This window comes from Abramis brama, assembly GCF_963993115.1.
Source record: "Abramis brama genome assembly, chromosome: 5".
Classification (NCBI taxonomy): domain Eukaryota; kingdom Metazoa; phylum Chordata; class Actinopteri; order Cypriniformes; family Leuciscidae; genus Abramis; species Abramis brama.
Genome location: NC_139967.1, coordinates 34228174 through 34244053, shown reverse-complemented (window position 1 = coordinate 34244053; position 15880 = coordinate 34228174). Strand labels below are relative to the sequence as shown.

At 37.8% G+C, this 15880-nt stretch overlaps 1 protein-coding gene across 6 annotated transcripts in view; it reads right to left on the bottom strand.

The window, feature by feature from the left end:
• col27a1b (collagen, type XXVII, alpha 1b) overlaps nt 1–15880 on the bottom strand; it is a 123231-nt gene that overhangs the window by 68389 nt on the left and 38962 nt on the right. For 4 of the 6 annotated variants that reach the window (XR_014606223.1, XM_084114521.1, XM_084114522.1 and 1 more), the window contains exons 5-7: nt 13543–13596; nt 9592–9645; nt 8679–8732 (exon numbers count right to left, since the gene is read on the bottom strand). The exons of 1 other annotated variant lie outside the window; for it this stretch is intronic. Coding sequence is in view for 4 of the 5 variants with exons in the window: in XM_084114521.1 (XP_083970647.1) it covers nt 8679–8732; nt 9592–9645; nt 13543–13596 (162 nt within the window). In the remaining variant the exon portion in view is untranslated. The remainder of the gene's footprint in view (nt 1–8678; nt 8733–9591; nt 9646–13542; nt 13597–15880) is intronic. One more of the 6 variants, XM_084114524.1, reaches the window with a different exon arrangement.

Below are 15880 nucleotides of genomic sequence, written 5' to 3'. Positions count from 1 at the left end.
GGACACGCTCTGTTTTTGAGTGGCACGATGTTCAGCGCTCTTTTTAGATGAGTGAGGCTGCTCCCGCTCAGCAGCCTCATAGAAAGAACGGCGGGGGAGAAGTTTTTTAAGTGTGGCTGCCTGCTTAGAAGCTTCTTGAGACTTAACTACAGCACTATTAACTGCATCTCCAAATAATCCTGAGGTAGAAACAGGTGCATCCAAAAGAAAATGTTTTTCTTTGTCCTTTATGTCGCTAAGATTGAGCCACAGATGCCTCTCAGTGGCCACCAGGGCTGCCATAGAGCGGCCGATGGATTTAGCCGTTTCCTTGGTAGCCCTGAGAGACAAATCTGTGGCCCTACGCAGTTCGGACACTGCCTCAGGACCAATCCCCCCGCCCTCATCTAAATCACCCAACAATTCTGCCTGGTATGCTTGCATTAGAGACATTGTATGTAAACAGAGTAAGCAGAGCCCGTCTCAACATCCACTGACAGATCCATTTGCGAACCCCAGGTCTGAGATCGACGCCGAGCCTCGGCAGCGGCGGGACCAGAGCCCTGGGGAACGCGATCCTGGTTAAATAGAGCCAGGCGGGATCGGAGCGTACGCAATGGAAGCGTGTCGCAATGCTGCGAGTGCTGACTGGGCATGCTCTTCACCCAAACAGACAACACAAAGAGTGTGTTTTTGTATCCCCACCCGTTAAATAACGTGGGCAGGGGTGAACACACACTCTAAACTGCTGCTGCTTACTCGCCATACTGAATATATATATATATAATATAGACAGACAACACCAAATAACGGGACAGTTCACAAAGAGCGCTACTGAAGACTCAGAAAGCTTTCGTTTTCTGTTTTCGGGCAGGCTTTATAGCTTCCTGGTACGTGATGTCACCCGCCTCTGACGTTCCGCCACACCATTGGACTGATTTTACATGTGCTTCAAGACGTCATCACGCAAAGCGTTCCCCATAGCGTCAATCTCGACGCAACGCGAGTTCCCTTGAAAGGGAACTGTCTATAACTTTTTTCTTTTTTTTTTGTGAAATATATTTCTAAAAAAATGCAACTTAGTCCAGTGCGACTTAGGCTATATATGTTTTTTTCTTTCTCGTGGCGCATTTTTTGACTGATATGCGTCTCCGGTGCGACTTATAAAGATGGCTACGGTAAGTTATTTATTCTTTTTGTGCAAATGTCCCATAAAGTCCCATCCTTTAAGGATTCATTTATGTCCCATTGACCGGTCCATTGCATTACGAATAAAAGCAGAATCAATTAAGTGAAAAATATAATGTGCAGTCAGGTGGTTGGAGTGTGGGTGCGTTTTTTGACGAGTTTTATAGTCTTGATATTGTTTCTTATTCAAAAGTGGTGACGCCCACAAAAAAAATAAAAAATCAGCACCCCCAACCTAAAACCTCTTCCAGCGGCCCTGCACCTATCTATCCCCAAATCTTAGGTACGCAAATGAGGGTTGCGGCAATTCATCTGGTACGCATTGTTTAATTGGGTAGCGCATGCGCACCTGCGCACCACTTATGTGCACCCCTGGTTATAGCGAATACAACCCCTTCAGGCTGATTCAAGACCCCTCCGCTTTGCGTCGGGATCCTGATCAGCCTGTCTGGGTTGTATTCGCTATAACAACCGCCTACATTATCCCTTACATAATACGTATATATATTTACAGTGTTCCCAAAAGCATTTTGGTCGTATAAAAATGCATGAATTCAATTATATTAGAAAAAAAAAAGTATAAATATTTTGCAAACAAATAATGCCAGAGCTTTTCATGATCTTAACCAAATGGTCTTTTTAGTAGATCTATGACGTCAGTTCCCCTAAAGTTCACACAGGTGTAACATGTATCTTAATTAGTGCTATTATTATCTATTATTTTATTAAACAATTCAAAACCTAACAAAAGTTTTTTTTTTTATCTTTCTTTAAAATAAGTAACACATACCACTTGGTTTGATAGTTTCTTACATAATGCAATGACATTCATACATTTCTAAGTGTGGTTTCAGTATCCAAATACATTTTGAGGCTACTGTATGTGATTAAGAGCAAACGTTCCATCCACAGCTTCTGTGACAGTGCCAAGTCTGCCAACTGTTCCATCAACAGTTTTCTGTGTTTATCTGTGCCTGCTGGGGAAAATCTCCTTACAAAACGCTGCTCACAGAAACCCAATTAGCAAGGATTCTTCAAAGTAAACAAAACAAATCATAGGCTGGCACAAGCGATCAAAGACAGGTTAAATGCATACACACAGGCTTGTGATCTCCACACTGGAACTGAGTGCTCTGCTGCGGCAGACAATGAACAATGCCCTTCCTCCCCCTAAACTATGGAAATAGATTACATAAGGATAGGGAAGTCCCTAGTGTAGAACTAAAGAGTCAGAGAAGGAGTCAGTCTCCATTGCCATGAATTAAGGAATGTGTCTTGCCATTGGTGCTTATGCTTGTGCCATGCATAAACAGAGAACAAATAAATCCCAGATGTGTGAGCAAAAGAGAAAGTAATAAAAGGAAGCAATTATTTCTAGCCTGAGCACATGTATGATGGCGTATGCATGTGGTAGACTTTTAGAAGGTAAAGTCTCCCTTCTATGTTTGCACTTTTTTTGTCCTATGTATTTTTCATGCCATCATGTTTACATTTTCATACGGTTAGAGGTTTGTGAAACACCATTACACATTTTATACTATCACCACTATACATTTACACTATCACCAATAGTTTTGTATGATCTGTTTCTGTTTACCTTATTTATTCACAATTTACAACATAATGAATGCCATGTACAGTAGTTCAGTGAGTGAGTAAACATGAGTGAATGTGGGCACAGCTGTATGGTACATTGTGCATGACATGCCGAATTCCAAACGGCCTGAATGGTGAAATCGAGGCCAAAAGATGGTGAAATTGAGCAGCAGACAGACTTAACACAATATCTCAGCAGCACTTAAAAGATTTAATATTTCCCCACTGGGAAACTGATTCTATTAGTTAGAAATACAAAAATAGAATATAAACAGGGTTGTTTGCCAGGGATGCATCAGGAACGATTCGGAGAGAAAAATGAAAAAAATGTGACCCAAATTGGCTTGGACCAGTATATGGAACTGTGATTTTGGAGTATACTTTGCAGTTTCATCACACAGAAGCCAAGCTGTGTTGTTCAAAGATCGCATATCAAGATTATGCAATAACTTCAGGTGAGTTTGAACCGTGATTAAGATATGGCAGACAAATTTAGTAACTTGATCGGTAACCAGAACAGTCCTGAAACAAATAGTGAGACAGAAGAGAGAAAACACTGTAAGCAGTTGTGCTCTGAAGCTCTGACTTTCAAAAAAAAAAAATTGCAGAAATTATTAAGAAAATGGGTGGTCAGGATTTTGATTACGATTGGCAAGATAAACAACAACTTGACTGGCTACGAACAAAGAAAGAAACTGAAAAAGTACAAAAAAATTTGCCTCGTATTACGTACGATGATTACAAAAAGCAAGTAAATTAAATTATGGGTCGGGATCATTTCCTTGGACAAGTGTGACTAAAGATAAACAGAAACTCTGTGAAAACCCCTTAGAATATTTTGAGCATTTCCGTGCAGCTTATGAAAATTAATGTTCTGCCAATGATAATGATGAAGATTATGATTTGGCTATTGTGATTGAATCCACCACTGTTGGACTGTAATACGAATACAGAGAACTGCTTATCAGTGTCTCTGTTTACATTCCTGATTGGGACACACTGCTTCAAGGGTGTGCAGTAAGTTGGAGCCGTTAGGAAGCTCACAATGATCAAAATGTAGGCAAGGTGTGTGCTGACTTTAAATAAGTTTTTAAAATAATAATATAGACCTTAAATGATAGAAGTGACTTTTTTTCTTTTTTTTTTTTTACTAGGTTATTGTAGGACCAGTAACTTCTTTGTCTCATTTTAGTCTTCACCATACAGGGCTGATGGCTCCGGCCACAGATGTAACAGTACACTGAATAGACGGTTGTGATAATTAAATTCACTGAGTATATTCTCAGCATTGCGATTTTGCTGATTATGATCAAATTTGTGAGCAAGTTGTGAGTGCTCACCTTTTTCAATTGTGGTGAAAATTGATCTCTCTAGAAACATCAAGAGTTATATAGGCACGCCGAGGGAAAAAACACAGAAAAGACTGACCATCATGGAAAAATCTCAGAGTATCCACTGTACGTCCGACTGACTGCACTGTATTCTTCCTTTTGATTCTAAACTGAACTCAAATGGCACTGAGAATTGGGTAAGAGAGAAACATAAACCACTTAAAGATGCTTTAAGCGATGTTGGGTGACGTCACTTCTTGTTGACGTTCGAAGTATTGTTAAACAAAATGGAGGCTAGCTCGACCATCCCTCCTCCTCATCCCATCCCCTCCCCCTCCCTTCCTGAAACAGTTATGTGTCGGCCATACAAAAAATTCAAGATAATCTAATTCTAACGTTAGTCGTTGTCTAGGACATCTCTCCTCTAGCTAACTTCCCTCTTCATGCTTCTCTCTCCTCCACTCCCCACACCCCCCTTCATGTGCATGCGCACTAACCCCCCAACACCCACACCCAAATCATTCTTGTCGGTTATTGGCTGAAACACTGTCTGTTATGTTTCATGGTCCAGGTTGGCCCAGTTTGTTTTTGTTGCCATTTGTGGAGCCTGGGCTGTCTACAGAGACCGCGTTTTTTTACAGTGTGTTCAGGGGACAGGCAGCTAGTGGATAGTGAGGAGATGTTTGCTGTATGTGACAAAAAATGTTTCAGCCTAAAAAACGTGTGACACCTAATTGGGGAAACTGAAAAATGCTAAATAAGATACACCGATGTTTTGCCAGATGAGAAGTTTATTCTATGTACCTCTAATTAATTCCTTTTATAACTGTTTTAATTTCCCTTGCTTTTATTTTGTGCTTATTTTCTATGCAAAGCACTTTGAATTGCCATAGTGTAAAATTTGTATTCCTTTCTATGTAAAGCACTTTGAATTGCCATAGTGTATGAAATGTGCTATATAAATAAACTTGCCTTGCCTTGATTAATAAATGTACTGTAATCACTAACTTCTTGTGATTGCTGTTGATAAACACAGCTTGTAATTGCTGTTGAGCACTACTAAATTAGCCAAGATAGCTCAGCACTTTCTCAATTTAGACTTGATATATTTCATCTCTAGAAACATCTGACAGTTCTAATTTTGGTCCAAAACAAACATAGTCTAAGATAGTCTGTGGTATCTGTCTCCTTTTGACTGTTTTGTACTATTTTTCTTATGTAAACCTTAGCTACAGAAAAAAAACATCATATTTTTTTCCCTCTCTTGACCCGAGAGTGTCTTTTTTTTAAACTATTGCAGACACAGATCCTCTTCCAGGTAACTATGAATGGATGCCTCCAATTCCAAAAAACGCAGCTTGTTCTAGTTCCATTTCACAGTCGATGCCAAAGGACAGTCTTGCTCCCAAATGGTCATTCACCTCTAGCTGAGTAAAAGCAAAAGTATTTTTTTTTCCTGCAGAAGCTGGCCCTTTTTTCTCTCATTCAGTAAATCTGTGACAGGGATTAGCAAAGAATGAAGCTTAATATAATTATGCTATTACAACCAAGGACATCTATGGGACTGATATTCGTTAACAGATGTGGTTTGTTGATGTTGAACGAACATATTCCTATTGCCCAGACAGGTGGCAGGGAATGGCATGTTCAAAAGACCAGTTAAAAAGGAAAGAAAAATAACTAAATTTTTTAGCTGAGAGAATGTGATGTTAACTGTTTTATAGCAGTCTTATCCCTGTCTGAGATTTATTTTCAGCCAATTCCTAAGGCTAAAGATTCCTAAGGCTAATTTCCTTTCAATTCTGCAAGGTTTTTAGCTTAAACCATGCCACATAATGACAGCACATGGTGAAGGAGTAGCAGTTCTTCTTGTCTCCAGTACTGTACGGGTTTAATTATGGTTTACCCATTTTCAGAAAAAGCGCCAGGTGTTTTTAGTCCCAGACTTCTTATTGGCCTTAATGTCAATATTTTTACAATTTCATAAACGCAAGTGGTGTTTTCCCGTACAAAGTTTATTTTGCAAAACGTAATGCTAGGATTTTGTGGATGGTTGCTAGGGTGTTGCCATGCAGCTGCTAAGGTGTTTAATGCTTAAAAGAGACACCTCAAACCAGCCTCAAAACCAGACTAAACTTGTCTTCAGTTGATATAGATGAAATTACAGCCTGACCAGCTTCAAAGCCAGCAAACTAGACCAAAGAATATGTTTTTTTTTTGCCCGTTTTATAGTCCAGCAAGCAAAATCGGTGAGTCTGATCACAAACAAAAGCATTTGCTCACCTCTACTCAAAAAGCCACACAATTTGAGGTCATTCACTTCTGTAGCACAAACGTTTAATGGTGACCCTTTACAATGAGGTTCCATTTGTTAACATTAACTATATTAGTTAACATGAACTAACAATTAATAATACTTCTATAGCATGTATAAATCTTAGTTAATGTTAATTTCAATATTTAATAATACATTACTAAAATAAAAAGTTGTGTTTGTTAATCATTTTGAATGGACCTGAGCTAACATGAAGTAACAATGAACTAACATTAACAAAGATCAGTTAATATGGGAACAAATGTATTGTTCATTGTTAGTTAATGTTAGCTGATGCATTAACTAACGTAACTACTGGGACCTTATTGTAAAGTGTTACCAGTTTAATACTTAGGGTAAGGAGTTACCCGATTAGGAGCAATAATCATGGTGATGCTTGTCTTAGATGCTTTGCTTCGAAAACAAAAACTGGTTCAACAATGTCTGAGAACTTTGATAAGTAAGGGCAACTGAGCATAGAGCAGCTGAGTGTGGGAATATGAGTAATAAGAAAGGAATCTGGAGCTTGTAATGACGAATGAAGTGGAGTCAGCTCTACAGGAATCATTTCAGGACACATCACAGAAACAAATTTCTAAAATATACACTGCGTGCAGCAGTTCACCATTCGCAGCTTGGGTCTATGAAATAGTTACACTCACCAAATGACAAGTACGGTGTATAAAAGACCATTGCCAAAAGGGTCCCAGTGAACCTCAGTGAGAAATAGAAGGGGTGGAGCAGCACAATCTCCAAGCAGACGTTAGTAGCCTACGCTTGTCCTATTACAACACACTGTCCAGATGTGCCAGAGTCCACATCTGCCGATCCCTAGTTTGAAAGGACTGAAAGACTGTACATCGCTCACTACTTTGGAATTAAAAGCATAACTCAATCCCGACCAATTGTTACCTGCTCATATGACCAAATGTGTCAGTGCTACTAACTGTACATGTGTTACTTTACAGTACATTTGAGTATTACTTTTTTTCATTTGTTTTATTGTTACAAGATTTTGTCTCTGGCCAAGACCCATGGATGGAATAACTTTCTGGTGTGCTGCCAGCAGTAATTCAGCATAAGTAGTGTCTGCAACTATTTTCCACCAGCTTTTAATTTTTTTTCTGTGGCTGTGTGATTGGAAACACATGGAGGCAGAGAAAATGCCAGGTAATTCCATTATTTTACAATGTTTCAGAGAGCCGTTTGATCCAAACGTTCAAACAAACACTTTTAAACGTCATTGATTCTGAATATATGTGAAACTGCTGATGTAATATGATGTGCATGTGTGGGTCTCTTTGTGTGTGTTGTTTGACTGCATGTGCAACTCAACAGAACATTCAATTACTTCTTAGAATCATGCCAGTGTACTGTATGCCAAATTCTTAAACCCAATAGAAAATGTCACTCTGCCTCATCGGTGAAAGTTTCTTAAAAGCTTAATAGCACATTTTCCCATTTGGAGTAAGTGAGTATGGACGTCTTTGCAATTTGCCATTAGACAGATTGTAGCAGAATGGCTGTAAGTGTTAGTAAGGGGACCTGGCAGAGACAACTTCATTTCAACAGTGTAGACTGAGCGGTTTAGACTGAGCGGTGTAGACTGTGTACATATTCACTGGAAATATGACTGTTTTGAAGCAGGCCTTCTGCCCTGGCCAAAGTGCTGTCGGTTCATTTGATTTGCTATCCATTTACCTCTTTTGCTGCACTATAATGACACCTATTTGGTCCTGTTCAGTAAAGCACATTTTAAAATAAAATACACATACTACATGGAGGTAAACCACAGTATTTTACAAGGAATTTTCCACAGACTTCCCTTGGAATTGGAATACAATGAGGTCATGCACTGGCTATCCCATTCACAGCAGTGTTTGAGGACATCAAGGTCAGCTGGACATGTCTGAAACAAATTGGGTTTCTCTCCAGAAAACCAGGGGGAATTTTTCTACAAGAACCTTTTCCAATGGGATTTCACACAACTGATTTTAGTTCACAGTTCGAGAACCTGTTTCACATTTACTGAGTTGGACTGATGTACTGCCATCCAGAATATGCCGTGATATGATTTCATGTGAGGGATTACTTTAAGCATCGGCTGATAAAGCAATAATGTTTCCTGGAAAACATAATGATTTGCTGTTGCAAATTAAGTGTGCTGAACAATTCCAAACATCTGGGTTGGGAACTACTCTTGGATCCGTTCTGTGACGTGACCTTGGTGGAGTCTCCCTATAGTAGATGAATCAAAGAATGCCACTTACCTTCCGACCAGCTTGACCAGGTAGTCCGGGTAGCCCTAATATCCCAGGGTCCCCCTATAAAGGAGGATGCTGAAAATTACTTCTGGTATGGTAAATTTGGCAATGTTAACATTTCACCACACAATTCATAATGCTTTGCTCATTGATTCTGGGACTGAGGACAGAACAGGTTACAAAACTTACAATTTTTAAAAACTAAAACGTATGTTAGGGTGTAATCTCATTCTTATTCCATTTTCTCACACTAACTTTGTGTTTTTCCTTGTCTTGAGAAGGTGAAATATAGAAAGAGAACCTTCACGATGAACGCTGACTTTCATGAGTTTATTTTTATAAATATTCAAAGTTGACAAAATTTTAATATACTGTACAGTTGTGAAAACATGTAAGAGAGGAATATCGTTTTTATTAACATCTTCCATCTGTCAGGACATAAACACATTGATATACTGCACACTACTTTTCAAAAGTTTAGGGTCAGTAAAATTTTATTTGGAAAGGAAATAATACTTTCATTCAGTAAAGGATGCATTAAATTTATCAAATGTGACATTAAATAACATTTAGAATGTTACAAAGGGTACAAATAAATACTGTTCTAATGAACTTTCTATTTATCAGAGAATAAAGAAAAAAAAAAAACATTTCAGAAAAAAATAACAGACGGTAAGGTTCTGTCCCATTTCTCAAGAAATCAGTGTGCTGAAAAATGCATAAACATACATAATTGTATCTATACTGAAAAATGTTTGCAAACAACACAATATATATATATATATATATATATATATATATATATATATATATTCAACACGTACATAGGCTAAAGAACATTATGATGAACATTATTAACAATACTTGTAATAAATAAAATGTTTAAATAATGAATAATGGGGGATATGTTAACAGTTACCTTTATTCCATTTGGTGCTCTGCCAGGTGAGATTCCAGGGTCTCCCTTTTTTCCCTGTAAGGCAGAGAGGAAAAACAACTAATACAACTAACACAGAATATGTATGAGGGATCCAAACTTCTACTTGTGGAAAAATGTAAAATATTTTTAGTGTTTAGATTAACCAAAGCTTTCATAAATGTTAAACAGAGAGTGTTGTTTTAAAAGGCTTTTTCAATGAAAAGACTTTACAAACTGCCTACATTGACACACCACTCACCCTTGTTTTGCCAATTGTAAATAAAGTATACATCAAAAAGGAAATGAGGAGGTTACTGGGGAGTTACTGTGACCCCTGTTTGGAACCCATTCCAAACAGAAGACTGTAACAGGATTCCTCTCTGAATTTTTTCTATATAATCTACATGGATAAGGGTAATGAAGGCTCGCAAAGGAAAGGAGTGTTGTTTACACAAGAGAGTGACCCATGTACACTTGAAGAATAAGTTTACAGTAAGTCTGTCCAATGACACTGGGGTTCACACACCACATTCTTCTGCCTTTTCAGGCAATGGGATGAAGCCATGCTTTATGGTTGTGTTTTAAACACATATATAATTAATTATATAAGTAGGATAATTTTGCAATGAATACTTTTTTTCAATGCTTCATTAATTTTTTTTGCAGCCGTTTTACAAAACTATGCAAATCAAGTAACAGTGTAAACATGCCCATGAAATCTGTACCAGTAACCAGTAACTCCCCCATCTACATTTAGCTGTTGTAAATTAAAGGAGAAACAATAAAAGCATGAGTAGCTGAATTCTGATGAACAGTTATCACACTCTTATACATCATTTGATGAACTACTGCTCAATGAAGGGAATTTGCATGGCATAATCTTGCGAGTCAGTTTTGAATTTGGTTGAGGAAGACTCAGGAGACCAATACTTTGCAGAGACTGTACAACATCATTCCATCACTGCGATTCAGACACCTCGGCTCTTAAAAGCCAAAAGCGTGCTAGTCTACTACACCATGTGTCTGGATGTGTCAGTTATCACACCCTTATACATCAGTTGATGAATTACTGCTCAATGAATGACAAATTTACTGCTATTTCAGAGAGAAACACCTGCTTGGAATCCCACAACAAATATACTGCAACTAAGTGTTAATTCTGTGGGTCTCATTCAGTCATTTTTGTCTCATCTTTGTCCCATTTGGCAGTAATAACAGTAAAAAGCAGTAAATAGTAAAAAGAGGGAAATTTTATATGGCTAAGAAAGATCTTTGTTCTCCTGGTCTATCGTAAGACTGCCACAAGCAGCCAGATGTGGTAAAATGAACAACTGTGAAAAACATGAATGGAAATAAACAGGTCCAATAATGTCGTCAAACTCATATATCATCCTATATTTCTTGCCAGTGTGCATCAGAATTCAACTACTCCTGATTTTATTGTTTCTCTTTTAATTTACAACTGCTAAATGTAGATGGAAGAGTGACTGGTTTTCTATTGGGTCCCAAAGTAACCATATTTTTATTGTAGTACTGTGGTAGTATGCTTTTTTTTGTTTCGGTCCTTCTAGGTGTTATAAAATAATACATAAACTATCTTGTGATATCACTGTTGTAAAAAAATTAAAAAATATAATAAATAAATAAATGCACTTATTAAAGTGCTAATTAAAGCACATGTGGCTTATAAATTGAAGCCATTGAGTAATCAAAGCTCATGTATAGAGGTTGGACAAGGAAATTGAAACACTGGCCAATTTAGTGTTGGAGCTTTAAAGGTCCCATTGCATGGATTATTTTATTATTTTAGAATGTTTCCTGGGGTGCCCTTATAATATTAGTATGTTTTTTAGATCAAAATTTGTTATAATTTAGAAATAAAAGGCATTTTTCCTAGCCTGATTTTAGCCTCTGATTTGAACACTCTGTTTGAAGGGGCGTGTCTGCTGTGAGACTTCAGTGTAAACGCCCACTGCTGTGATTGGCTGCTGTGAGACTTCAGTGTAAACGCCCACTGCTGTGATTGGCTGCTGTGAGACTTCAGTGTAAATGCCCACTGCTGTGATTGGCTGCTGTGAGACTTCAGTGTAAGCCTGTTGATCACGTGAATGAAGATCTTAACATTGCAACGCAGTTTCTGCACTCTCACTAATGATTTCACCAATGCAAACATGATGTACGTACAGTAAGAGCTTTGTTGTGCAGTGTAACAGCGTCATTGATTTCATAACGAGTTTTGGCAAGTGTCCAGATAAACTCGCGCTGTGTGATTGACAGCTTGGGCGACTGGAAAAGGATTGTTCTTTGATCGCTATCTGTATATTAATCACAGTTTAAGTAAGATTATTTTCATCCTACTAAGAGAAACGACGTGAAGTTCATTGTTTAGTCACTGGCTTGATTTACTGATGCATAAACAGTATTGAACGACTTTGAGAGAAAGATTATCTGTCTGAACTTGAACAATTACACATCAGACATTCACATAACCCACTGGTTCTTCAGAGGCTCGGATGAAGGAACTAAAAAAATACTTTTGTGTTCATTTGTACATCCAAACACTGAGCAACTGCCATGCTTCGCTTGTTTGCAAGCCATGATGTCTCTCGAGGAAAAATGATTCGGCCTGGCCTTGAACATAGGCTGGCATATGCAAATTTTTGGAGGCGTACATATTAATGATCCCGACTGTTGTGTCACAGTCGGTGTTATGTGGAGATTCACCTATTTTTCAGGGGTGTTTTTCAAAAACGAGATTTAAATAAGAAGGAGAAAACTATGGTGTTTGAGACTCACTGTATGTCATGTCCATGTACTGAACTCTTGTTATTTAACTATGCCAAGATAAATTCAATTTCAAATTCTAGGGCACCTTTAACGTCTATATTTCACTGATTTTACATTCCATTAGTAAGAGCAGAGTGTGAAGGTTGAATTAGCAGAGCAATAGCACATCTGCACATAACATATTGCAATCCACTACATAATGGGACATATATCAGAGTTCAGAAGGGGATAAATTGTTGCTACGTGTCTTGCTGGCTTACTGTGACCAGGAAAAGGTGTATCAAGAGCCACGGTATTCAGGGTAATGCCAGCATACCACTATGTAGGACGAGGAGTAACTGTCAACGCAAGAGAAAGCTGTCTGAAAGGGATGTCCATGTACTAACCCAGATTGTATCCAAAAAACATAAAACCACAGCTGCCAGAATCACTGCAGAATTAAATGCGCACCTCGAACACCTCACTCGTGCCAGTGCTAAATGTTGGTTTCACTGGGGACAACAGTGTAAATCAGTGCAAAAATGTGAAGCATGCATTGTTCTCTGGTGAGTCCACCTTCACTGTCTTTTCCACATCCGTGGGAGTTACAGTGTGAAGAAGCCTTAAAGAGGCTTAGCATGCCCAGAGTGAAGCACGGGGGTGGATCAGTGATGGTTTGGGCTGCAATATCATGGCATTCCCTACTGTGCTTGATGGGCGCAACACTGCCAAGGACTACCGAACCATTCTGGAGGACCATGTGCACGTACTGTAATGGTTCAAACGTACTCTTGACTTGTATCTGTCATTTCCAAGATGAACTGATACTGTATTGACAGCAAAAGGAGGCCCTACACCATACTGATAAATTATTGTGGTCGAAAACCAGGTGTTTCAGATTAATTTTTCAAACCCTATATGCTTAATGATCTTCTTTAAGTTTGTGGAATTCACTAATAAGTTTAATATTTGCATTTTACGAGGACAGCTTTTTTATGGTATGTCAAAACAATTTGGCAAAATCAATTTGTTGCTTTGCAAAAAAAAAATACATAAAGCAAAAAAAAAAAAAAATGCAAAACTAAACTAAATAAAACAAGGAAATGGTCCCATAGATCCAAACACACAAGTCTAGGTTGATTGCATCCACAAAAGCCACACAGTACTGTATTCAGTGGTACATACCTTGGGCCCGGGGGACCCTGGACGGCCTGGGTTTCCATATGGACCAAGGGGACCCTACAAAACAACACATGTTCACTTGTATTTGTGTGCTTTCTTCTCTATAGTTACTGTGAAATCACTGCAGGACACTTAAGCTGGGTCACAGGCCTTGACCCATATTACTGTTTTTCCTTTTGCCAAAAGAAATGGCTAGTAAAAAGACTAGAATCAAAAGGAGAGGGGCATACAAGAAAAGTAGATTTACAGAGAGAGAGAGAGAGAGAGAGAGAGAGAGAGAAAAAAAAAGAGTCAGTGAAATGAATACTCGTGTAGTGGACTGTTTTATGTGGACATGGCCATCACTTCTGTCAGTTCAATCACTGTTATCAGGGTCTCAAATTAACACTCATAAAGTGTCATTGTGAGTTGAAATTGACTTTGGCAGGTAAAATGAGTAACTGCCCAGTTAGGAATTGTAACATGATTTAAATGACATTGTAAAATGTTAATTTTACCCTCGCTGATGTAAGCGACACAAGCTAATTAAATCAAAGACAACCGCCTATTAAAGAAAACATCTGTCACAACTCATCTGTCTTCAAATTACTTTCTCCTTAGCGGAAATTATATTGTCAGACATTTAGTTTGGAAGCCTTAAACGTTTTTTTCCCCTCTATGTGGTGACACATTTTTTCTTAAATTGTGTCTTCTCTAAAACTCCCGGTTTTCAATTGGAAGGATAAATAAATGTATTATTTTTTAAGAGATCAGGTAAAATTACATCTCTGTGCCAGTGGTTGCATAAACAGGAGCAGAATCTGGTTTCATTTAGGTTAGAAATTTATTTCACTGATATAATCATGCAGTCCTAGGTGAACATTATTTACTATAGATATAAATTAGAATTTAATTGAAATATTTTTAAAATAACAATGCATTAAAATTATTATTTTTTTTTTTAATAATTTACTTCAGTACAGTAAAAATAAAAAGGTGACTCCAGAGCGGAAGTTCTGTAAATTCCTCAAAAAACAATGTGTGGTGCACTTGGTTGCCTTTATACATTTCAGACATACAGTCGTAAAGAATGAAATAAACATCACATTATGTCAGGGCAATAAATCAAGACCTCTCAGCCCTCCACCTTAAACTCAAACACTTGGGGAAAAAAAGGTTTATAAACAAGAATCCGAACGTTTACTAACTAACCCTGTCGGAATCTAAAGGGGAGCAGCTTAGTCCAAGTTAGGGAATGGAGAAATGTTTAAATATCTCATACATTTTTTTATTTATTATTCTGGCCCTCATGATAAGTATTGTACGTAAGTAGCACAGTTTGCCCAAGGCATGCATTCGGAAAATTGCCCTCCACTTAACAAGAAAGTGTTGTGTTTTAAAAGGTACTTCTGGCATATGCTTTTGGCATATAACATATGGACATGATTTTCTTCATTAGCTGACTTTCCAGCAGCGAACAGGGGGCTTGAGTAGAGAAAGAGTGCAAGAAAGCCTCCCAGACACTGATTTACACACTCTGCTAGCAAAGCAGGCAAAATGGAAGTGATCTTAAACAACAAACTGGAAAAGCCACAATACAAATGCCATCACTTTGGAGGATAAGACGTGCTAACTGAAACTAAAGGCCATAATAATAAAATAAAATAAAAAAGATTACAAAAAAAAAACAGTGGGGAAAATGATTTGTGCTTGCTGATATTGTCGTTTGCTCAGGCTTTCTGCATTGTTTTAGCACGCAATTCACTAAAGGCAAAAGCAAATCAGGTAAAAAAGCACAAAATATGTGCTGAAAGCAATTTGCATGATGCAATTCCCTATCTTTAGGGTGTTGTGGAGGATGCCTGCAGACTACAATCTGATAAATATCCACCGCTGTGGTCTAGACACCTCAATCAGCTCTTTAAAATGCAGTAAGTGTGCTTGACTACATTTCATGTCCGTATATATACAGGTTATAACTTTTCTCTATCATTTAATTATCATTTGATAAATTACAAGCAATATTCAATTAGTTAAAAAGAAGGAAATGGGATTTATTGATGATAAATAAATAAATAAATAAATCAGGTTATTGTGTATTTGAAACACATTCAGTTCATTTGTATTTTTAAATATGACCTGTTTTATTGAAGTATGACAAATATGCATTATCTGTCTATGTTAAAACTGTGTAATCCAAATGGATGGAACTTTTATATGCAATTCAAATACATAAATCTTAAATTTACGGCTAAATATTTTTGAGTGATAGCTGACAACCATCAGTGAAGTTATATTGTAGAGCAAATAACATGCAATGGTGAAATTCAAAGACTTAGCGAGAGCCGAGAGGTAATGCTAA